Source organism: Phanerochaete carnosa (assembly GCF_000300595.1).
Source record: "Phanerochaete carnosa HHB-10118-sp unplaced genomic scaffold PHACAscaffold_3, whole genome shotgun sequence".
In the NCBI taxonomy this organism is placed as follows: Eukaryota; Fungi; Basidiomycota; class Agaricomycetes; order Polyporales; family Phanerochaetaceae; genus Phanerochaete; species Phanerochaete carnosa.
In genome coordinates, this window is record NW_006767630.1 from 3,907,992 (window position 1) to 3,917,097 (window position 9,106).

Here is a 9,106-nt window from a genome sequence, read left to right on the forward strand (position 1 = left end):
CCATGGACACCCAGGGAACCCTGGCCACATACCGCCTATTCCCGCTATCTTTAGCGGAACGCTCCAGGCACCCCAGGGCTCAGAGTCGTGCATGTACGGATCCTAGGGCCGGACAGGCTGCGACCGTGGACGATGATCCTCCAGTTTCTTGCAATGCTCCCGTGACATCGTTAAACCTCGATTCGTGAGGGTTTTCCTCCTAGCCGGCGACGCTGCTCCTGATCCACCGACATGCTGGGACCACCGGCGGTCTGGAGCTCCACTCGCCGTGGTCTTCACCAGCTCTCACGGCTCTCTCCGCCCCTTGGCGACGTTCTTCCAGCTCAGGCTCCGGAACGCTCTGAGACCATGACCTTCGGGAGAGTTTCGCCATGGACCGTTGTCCGGCCCCTCCTTTGCCGGGGTTGGTGTGTCGCTGGGGCTTGTTATCATGCAGGTATCAACCACGACCCTGTGAAGGCTGCGGTCTGATCTGTAGGATCGTGGACGCTGCACCAGTACTGGTGGTGGCTCCAGCTCTGGGCGCTTCATACTCCCCTCGCCGTATATGGAAGGTGCTGTAGTGCACGGGAAGCAAAGTGGGTAGCTGGCCGATGACCGCCGCACTCTCCGCATTTATCTTTGTCACTCAAGCGTGCGATGCATACCATGTGGGTGTTCCACGGGACGAGGGGAACATCAAAGAAAGAGCTAAGGGACTCACTCTCCGCATTTACCTTGCGCGTCGCTTATCAGCTATAACTTTGCAATTAAGGCCGAAGCTTTTCTCCTACGCAGTCCTCCATTCCTCTGGGAAGGTGGCGCCGTGGCGTGTGATATGCTGTCCTGCGGAGGTCACCAGTCTCCGGTGAACCGTGCTTGCCATGCCTTACGTGTGACCGACACAGGTCGGAGGAGAAAATGGTTGGATCCGATACACCCCGGACGTACACGCAATATAGAGGAACTTAGGATGAGTTTTGGCCCGTCGGCGGCATGGAACCAGGTCGCGAATAATCATGGCCCGAAGCCCTGTAAGTGTATACCCTGCCTCGCGACCCAGCCACGGGGCTGCCCCCAAAACTGAGACGACTCACAACTTACGTAAATTTCCTCGCGATAGAACCATCGTCCAACGCGCTCTGCGGCGGAGAATCACGACAGTGTCAATTAGAATTGATCCGTGCCTGTGGATGAGGGAATTTGAGCCTCAATTGGTCATGGGAAAATCTCGGGTCAATCTTGCACGCATGTCTGACGTCTAATCCTAGTACTACCTTGGACAATTATTCCATACTGGCGAGAGACGAACACCACGGGCGATGGATGTTGTTACGAGTCGGTGAGCTTGGAAGATCGAAAGGCTTATGTAATCGTCCAAATGCGGCAGTCACCAGGAACACTTGTTGCTCCACGACCGCATTAATGCGTGACCGGCCTCGGTAACACCCATCTGCATCTCTCGTCCCGAATACCAGCTCGGGAAAATCTATTGAACCTGAATATGTAGAATTTTTGCTCTCATTGTTGCCGATTTACTGACTTGAGGCATCGAGTTTTTGTGCCGTGCGTACCAGCGCAGAAACAGGGGTGTATCCAAATCTCGGTGCCTGTGGTCATTCATTCACTCTTTAGTTACATCTGCTATTTTGATATCGTCTGCCGCAGGCGGACAGCAGGGGTGTATCGCGCGAAAACGCGGCTTTCAAAAGATAGCTCGCAGTCCTCGTATACGGAAGTCAGTCTCCCCCACCACGCTTTATTCGTCTCAAAACCATATACTTACCGTTTAATCACATGTTCAGTATATTCCCTGATAGTCCTCCTACCCTGAAGTCGCAAGGAAACGTGATCGATTTCACGGCCAGCTCACTAAATGAGAACCATGGGGTTCTGCAGACTGAGCTCGGGGAAAACAGGAACATCAGCAATGCAATTCTCAGCCACTATTTACGTATTGGATCGCTTTCCACTGCTGACAAAGATTGGACGGATCGGTGTCGCCAGCACCTCCTGGAATCCTAAGTCGTCGAAGAGGCGCTGAACACTCTGCGGGAGGCGCATGTGTGAGACAATGTGTAGAAGAAGATAAAGAGAAATGTACTCGCCTAATGTGCGTTGATCTTGCTCTCTTGCTATCTGAATCAGTACCTATCACGCGGCCTCGGAAACCCTCGATGATAGCTTTCCAAACTTCAGCCTTCTGAAACTGTATTTCGTCCTCTGCGAGCGACTAGAGCTGGCCGCTGACATCTAGAATCGGCTGGCGTTATATGGAGGGCTATTCTCGCATGCTTAGAGAACAAGTGCTCACGGATCGAGACCCCCCTTCAGCGTAACAGCGACCATCCTCGCAGACTTAAGAACACCATCGCCCAGGCCGGGGACTACACTCAAGTTCACCTTTCCCGTCGCCCGTCCCAACTCCTCTCCATCGCCTTGCTCAATTATGGATCATTATTCCACGTCTCCGTCTGCGATCGCGGCGGTATCGTACACAGCCCCCAGACAGTAGTATGAGATGAATGGGGACCCGCAGACGACTTCGTCGTCGTCCGGAGGCTCCTACATGACCTTACAGATATAGAAATTGGCCGAGAGCCGCAATGCTTCGGAGAGCAACATTCCTTGTTTTTCCCTTTCAACGCTCGACGGCGATTGGCAGCCTGCTGCTGGTGAGAATTCTTTGATGACAACCGGCCACTCTACCGGGACATCCTACTCCCTTCCGAGTCGCGGGGCTGTCGTTCGGAAGGTTGAGCGAGCCACGGCTGGTGCTGTAGGTGCGGAGTACATCATGAAGAGCGCTTGGCATCCCGATGATCGCAGGCTAGAGGCCAAAATTTACAAATACCTGAAAGAGAAGCAGCTCACCGGTACACCTGGTATCGCGGATTTCCTGGTCGGGCAAGACGTGACGTTCACCAATAAGGATGTTGCAACCCATGGCATGCGAATACCTTGAGCGGCTGCCGTTGGAGTGTTTGAAGCTATACTGCTGCTGATTACCGGCCCTACTATGCTATAGTCTGGGGCTGGCAGACCTGTGAAATCGTCCAATGCACACCGTATTGAACGCGGTTTGAGGAACGCGAAGGCTGGCAGTGGCAGTGGCGCTTCGCCACGGCCGAGAACCACGTGGGTGGAGAATTTCCATTTCAGGTCTATACGCCGACGAATAGACGCCCTGGATCAACGAAGCTCTCATTCAGCTCGACGTCAAGACCTCTCCGCACGACCCCTCGCCCCTCGACGCTACGTAAGTGCCGCCAGTCGCTTCTATGGATCCGTTGGATGCTGCTGGTAGTGATTTTGTGCGGGCTGGTGGACTTTGGCGGGGTGGATGGGGACGATTTACGATAGATAACGGGTCCCCAGTATGCAGGCTAGAGAGATCTCATGCTGACTATATCCGTGTCGCTGCAGCCGGATTAGTGCGAGCATTTTGTCGCAGTGAGTTTCAGATTGTCTGCTGAATGCGACAGTCTGTACTGAACCAACGAAGCTACCGACCTCCGTACTCGACCCGCCCAGCATGATCATTACCAAGCAGAACAGGCGCACCATCTACGAGAACCTCTTCAAGGGTGCGAGTATTGGACGTATTACAGAAAGAAGCTTTGGCTAACAAAATCTGCAGAGGGTGTCTTGGTCGCCAAGAAGGACTACAACGCGCCGAAGCATGAAGACCTAGATGTCCCCAACCTGGAGGTCATCAAGGCCATGCAAAGCCTTACTTCTAAGGGCCTTGTGAAGACCCAGTTCTCGTGGCAGTATTACTACTACGTCCTCACCCCCGAGGGTGTTGAGTACCTCCGCGAGTGGTGCGTGCTATCACCGTATGGAGAACTAGCATCTTGTAACCTACGAGCACAGGCTTCACCTGCCCGCCGAGATCGTTCCCGCCACACACAAGAAGGCGGCTCGTCCTCCCCGCCCCGCTGGTCTCCGCCCTGGTGGCGAGGGTGCCTACCGTGCCCCCCGTCCCGACCGCGACGAGTACAGGAAGAAGGAGGGTGGTGCTCCCAGCGAGTTCCGGCCACAATTTGCCGGTGTCGGCAGGGGTGCTCCTCGGGAGTAGGGTCGTGTGTGACAGCAGCTCATCGCCGTATTCCTCACGCTACAGGGGCGGCGTGGGGATGCCGGAGGGGTCGTCTCGGCGACCCTCTTCACTATGCTGGCGGGTGGCTTTCTACATCCATTTCCTCCTTGTCTTTTGTCGCAAAATTGTAGTATGAGCTTTCCCATGCCCTGCTTATGCTATGGCTATCTCGGACGCGGTAGGAGAAATATGACATTCATCCGAAAAGCTCTACTACATTCCTGGGTGCGTCGCTGCCACGATTTTCCGCTCTGTAGTCGACTATCTGCCTTGTGAAAGAACTGTCTCGCTAGGTTATGATCTGCTGCAAAGCGCAAGAATAAGTGGACACACCTGACTCTGCCACATCCCCTCGCGCCACTGACGAACAGCGTTGATTGCATTGCCGCCATCTTGTCCAAGATTCCCCAGATTCCAGAGTCTTCCCACAATAATCCAGTGTCATCCTCGTACGCTAGCTCCAACTCTTCGCCCGTGCTTGTCGCCCTGTAGCGCTGGATCTCCTCGCCCAGGCCTGTCAAGTTCCACCCCTCCAGCGGGCCATCGGCCGCGAACGCCGCCTTCACGATCTCGATCGCCTCGAAGTGTTCCTTCTCGAACGACCTGAACGTGTTCGAGCGCTGCTCGGGGCTGTGCACGGGTGCGGCGGCGGCGGGGTCTGCGACCCAGGGCACGTCCGTCGCGAGCCAGATGGTCTTGACGCCCGCAGCGAGCGCGGGGTCCGCGAGGAGCGTGCTCAGCGTGTCGACGAGCGCGTCCGCGCAGTCGGGAAGCGCGCCCGGGTCGACGGTCTCCATGCGCCAGTGCACAGCTGCGTACGGCTCATGCGGCGCCAACAGCCGGCGCGCGTGCGCCCAGAGCGCGGCGGAGTACTCGAGCGGGGGCAGGGCCGGCGGCGACGCGAAGGGTAGGTGGCGCAGGTCCCAGTGCACGACGAGGACGTCGGGCGGGGGGGATGCTTGGTGTTCGGACGAGAGAGGGTCTTGGATGCCGGGCAGTGTGCCGGCGCCGGAAGAGACGCGCGTGGCTTCGTGCCGCTCAAGCATGTTGACGAAGTGCTCGCCTGAGGGGACGTCCGGGGGACCGGTCACGAGTGGATCGGGCGGTGTCATGTACAGCGAAAGCGGGTAGTGTCCGTCGAGCTTGAGTCCTCGGAACTTTGTCTTTAAGCAATATGCATTCTTCAGCCTAGCATCGCCCGCGTGTAGGACATGCTCGTCGGCGAATAGAGAGAGCCCTTCCTCGCTGTCCGCGAATGCGCCCTGTGCCTCTGACGTGAAGTTCTCTTGGAAGAATAGCAGCTGGCCGTGCGGGGCCTCCGGACGCATGTCGAGCCACGTCTTAAAGTCGTCCATGAGCATGACGCGTCCAGCGCCGCCTGTGACATCCTTCATCTGCCGCGCGATGCTGCCAGTGTCGTAGTACGCCTCGAAAGACCACTTGCCGCAGAGTCCGAGTCGGCTCTTGCCAACGTTGGGCAGCACAAGCGTCCTGTTCAGCGCGGATGCAAGGTGTACTAGCTGCGTCAGGTGCATGCGCCCCCGCGACTCTTGCTCGCCGATCCACAGGGGCAGCAGTATGCGACATCTATCTTGGCCTTGGCAGAACTGAGTGTCGACAGCGGTAGACGTGAGACCAATACGCATTGCCTCGGGCGAAGGTGGAGCTTCAGGGACAACGGTGATCATCGGCGGCCAGTGCGACGTGCGAGTAGAGGTAGCCAAACCAAGAGTTTCCTGTTTCACTTCCAAGTGTGCCGGCGACTTACTGCCAGTCCCAAGATGACTAGCACCAAATTTCGCGGATGATATCTTGTTCTTTAGTTCCCCAAAGAGTTTCGAGACTGGCGGAGTGTGCTGGATAGAGGTGCCGGCAGCTTCCCAGTGTGTCGCCTTGACAAAGTACAGAAAACACAAGATGCAGAGGCTAAAGAGCATCCAAGTAACCCACAAGCAAACAGATCGCTGCACAACCTCTGATTCATTCTGTCTGATCGGTCGACGCAGCGTAATCCGACGAGGACTGGGCGATCTTGACGGCGCTAGTGGTGTTGCAGGGGTGACAATGATTGGCGTGTTTTCGCGCTGGGACAACGAGGAAAGAGAATCGTCCGAAGGAAAGGCCCCAAGGGTGCTTTGCCTCTGAGACCGAGACCGTAACATGGAGAGGAACAAGCGCCAAGCCGGGCGGTCGGTATGGGCAAATGGAGGCGAAAACCAACATCCGTTTCCCACTTTGCTTGTTTGGGTCAAAGCTTTGTGGCGTTCGGCATGTTCCGAGAGCGGCCTCTGCAAAGCACCCTGGCTTTGAGCGACTCGAGGTAGGTAGCTTCGACGACTGGTTTGTTGCTCTTCGAAATACAATGGGGGAAATTGAGGTAAGAATGCTGCATTTTTGCACCAGATTGTCCTGTTGATAATCTGACTCATAAGCTAAGGCTCCTTCCGAGCCAATTTTGGGCTAACATTTCCAAGAATATTCCCCTGAGACAACATATTAAAGGCACTTGAGCTCCAGATATATTTCTAGTGATCTCTGCAAACCATTACAGGTCGTATCTTTGGCGTCACCCGCCTGCCTGCCATGTCCTGGCATCTCCCAAAACCTGATGTTCGTCGCGGCAGGGTCCGTTGCGGATCCTGGGTTTTGCGCCTGCACTATCGTGAGCATCCCAGCCAAAATGTCTCTAAGCCCTTCATCCATAAAGTCCTCGGTTATGCACTTGAGGTGCTCGTCTCCGAGTTTATGAGTATAGACTGTCGTCCGGCGGGTCTGTATGGCTGATGCGCGTAGCAGACCGAAGTCTGCCTCGAACGCATTGCGAACGGCCCTGTAGCTAGGGTCGATTATTCCGAGATGCTTGAATTTATCCCAGGCATGATGATAGAGAGTATACTCCGCGATCCATACCGGGAATTCCAAGTCGTGCTTCGTGGCGTGCGCAATGGGAGTACCGGGCGTCAAGCATCCAGAATTCTGCAAGATCGCATTCGACAGCATGTCTGTGGCCATAAATTGAAAGGACCCCCGACGCAGTATAAGGTCAGATATTTGCGTCAAAGAGGCGCGGAGTCGCTGACAGCTGACGCGCGCCTGCATCTGCGTTCCGTGCCTAACAGAAAACTCCGGATGTCCTTCGACTCCCCATTCCTTGGTGCTCGCGAATTCAAAATCAAAAAAGAATGCCTCGCAACCCTCGCGCAGACATGCAAAAAGGAGAACGTTCCCTGGACTCAATAATCGATGGCAGATACCGTGCTGTTCAAGGAACGAGATACCTACGAAGCAATAGGCAGCTGGCCTTTAAACCTCAGACGGGAGCTGACTCTTACCTTTCACAATAGCAGCGGGAGCACGAACGAAATGGCCCGGGGAATCATACTCCCAGAGAGGTTTTTCAACAGAGGCAAGCATCACTTTGTGAAGCGCCGTTTTCGCTCCAGCAGAAAATCTACCGGCAGAAGAGCGTTGTCGGACGAACTAGCAGCATCACCGTTCTTGTCGACAGCCTTAACGTCTTCTTCAGCCAAACATTCGGTGATCCCAGGTGCACCAGCAAACCGCTCGTCCTTCAAATACTAGTAATTCGCGGGCTTTGACCTCCTTTGTAGGTCGCGCTGGTCAATCCGGAGAAGATGAGTAACGTGGCGCGAGCGGGAATCAGAGGGTTGAAGTGCGTTCTACGCCGGATTCCCGCGGCCGGCGAAATCGAAAGTAGGCCAGATTGGACTGCCAATCGTAATCCGCGAACCTTGACTGGAGGACTGCAAGCCGCTCCTAAGCGCGAACGATTAAGGACAAGAACCCGCCGCCCCGGGGTCTTCCTCGTCGCCAGAGACGAGCTCCACGAATGGTCCCTGTCCAAGCTCGGCCGATGAGAGGTCAAGCAGCAGGCGCCGCGCAACCCTAATGAACTCCTCTGTCCAGCCGTCTCCGTCTCAGACCTTCATCTCAGAACTATGAACGGCGCCGCTGCGGTCGAGCACGGAGATAGAGATGACTGACCCACAGATGAGGAGATAAATTGAGAAGAACTCAAAGGGGCGAGATGTGAGCTGGGGTCGTGCGTAGTCGATGGCCTGGGTAGCGATCTCCTTCGTTCTATCAGGCTCTTCTTCGTCCACGCAAGAGGATTTTCCAGTCCAAGCGCATCTTATTTCGACGCTAACCGGGACATTTCTCCGAAGTAAGAGAGTCTGCTAGATGGCAGTTGCACTCGAGCACTCTTGAAGGGCGAAGGTTGGCTGAGGGTAGTCGTCTTCGAAGAACATGTTGCTTGAGTTGCTCAATTCAAAGCGTCTAGTAGCACCGAAACACTCGCTAACAGCGTCCACGGATTGCTGTGGACCGTCAGCAAGGGCTTTCGTATACTATGCAGGAGCAGACTACGCACCGAGGGGCTGCATATCTCTTTTCCCAACTTCATGCTCTCGAACTTGGCCTTCGAGTATAGATTACGTAACGTGTCAAGACTCCGATGTGCGGCAGGGTCCTCGCTGAAGTGTTCGCGGTATGCTTCCGCTAGCCATAGCCTCTCGGGCTCTGACAGGTACCCAATCTCCAGATAGGAGCTGGGGGCGGGAGAGCTCGTCTGTTCCATGCTAGCGACCTCGTTTTTGAAAAGTTCTAAGTTTTTGCCTTTGAGTCTAGTGTGTATGGTGCGTAGTTGTGCGCGCTCTTTTATAGTCACGGTAGCAGCATGGAGTAAAGCCAGACGTTCAGCGCGAGATACACGGAAGCCGCACTGCAAATCGTCTACCTTCATACCGAACGGCTCTGGACCATCTTATGAAGACCACGCGTTACCATGCAACGAGAAAAAAACACCTGCGTCAGCTGTCAGCCAACGACTCGGAGTCTACGAAGCGAGCGTAATACTGTATATCCCGCTAGTGGCTAATAGTAAAGACGAGCAGAATGGAGCGTACACGCCAGTGGTTAATATGCACTTACGAAGGAGTCCAATGCGCATTGTACATTCTGGTCACTAGCCCCAGCCTTAGGGAGACTGCGCACCAGAGTTGC

At 55.2% G+C, this 9,106-nt stretch overlaps 4 protein-coding genes across 4 annotated transcripts; 2 read left to right on the forward strand and 2 right to left on the reverse strand.

Moving 5' to 3' along the window:
• The first annotated feature begins 2,282 nt into the window (after window positions 1-2,282).
• Window positions 2,283-3,055, forward strand: PHACADRAFT_253147 (uncharacterized protein). Its single transcript, XM_007393903.1, has one exon. The coding sequence runs from the start codon at window positions 2,669-2,671 to the stop codon at window positions 2,942-2,944; it is 276 nt and encodes a 91-aa protein (XP_007393965.1). The 5' UTR covers window positions 2,283-2,668; the 3' UTR covers window positions 2,945-3,055.
• A 98-nt stretch (window positions 3,056-3,153) lies between these two features.
• PHACADRAFT_140728 (uncharacterized protein) lies at window positions 3,154-4,725 on the forward strand. Its single transcript, XM_007393904.1, has 3 exons — window positions 3,154-3,572; window positions 3,620-3,803; window positions 3,856-4,725. Exons 1-3 carry the CDS (start codon window positions 3,515-3,517, stop codon window positions 4,058-4,060), a joined length of 447 nt encoding a protein of 148 aa, XP_007393966.1. The 5' UTR covers window positions 3,154-3,514; the 3' UTR covers window positions 4,061-4,725.
• Window positions 4,726-4,815: 90 nt separating this feature from the next.
• PHACADRAFT_253150 (uncharacterized protein) lies at window positions 4,816-5,259 on the reverse strand (the record flags this gene model as incomplete). Its single annotated transcript, XM_007393905.1, has 1 exon — window positions 4,816-5,259. A coding segment is annotated over exon 1 (376 nt), but the record flags the coding sequence as incomplete, so codon positions are not given.
• A 1,318-nt stretch (window positions 5,260-6,577) lies between these two features.
• On the reverse strand, window positions 6,578-7,081 carry PHACADRAFT_207459 (uncharacterized protein; the record flags this gene model as incomplete). The annotated part of the gene is made up of 1 exon (XM_007393906.1): window positions 6,578-7,081. The coding sequence occupies one exon, from the start codon at window positions 7,079-7,081 to the stop codon at window positions 6,578-6,580; it is 504 nt and encodes a 167-aa protein (XP_007393968.1).
• Between the last annotated feature and the right edge of the window lie 2,025 nt (window positions 7,082-9,106).

Excerpts from the sequence above, each read along its gene's own strand:
- PHACADRAFT_140728 (XM_007393904.1), top strand. The coding sequence starts at position 3,515 with ATGATCATTACCAAGCAGAACAGGCGCACCATCTACGAGAACCTCTTC. Across the intron at positions 3,573-3,619 it reads GAACCTCTTCAAGGGTGCGA|AGGGTGTCTTGGTCGCCAAG; the intron begins GTATTGGACGTA and ends CAAAATCTGCAG. Across the intron at positions 3,804-3,855 it reads GTTGAGTACCTCCGCGAGTG|GCTTCACCTGCCCGCCGAGA; the intron begins GTGCGTGCTATC and ends CTACGAGCACAG.
- PHACADRAFT_253147 (XM_007393903.1), top strand. The coding sequence starts at position 2,669 with ATGACAACCGGCCACTCTACCGGGACATCCTACTCCCTTCCGAGTCGC.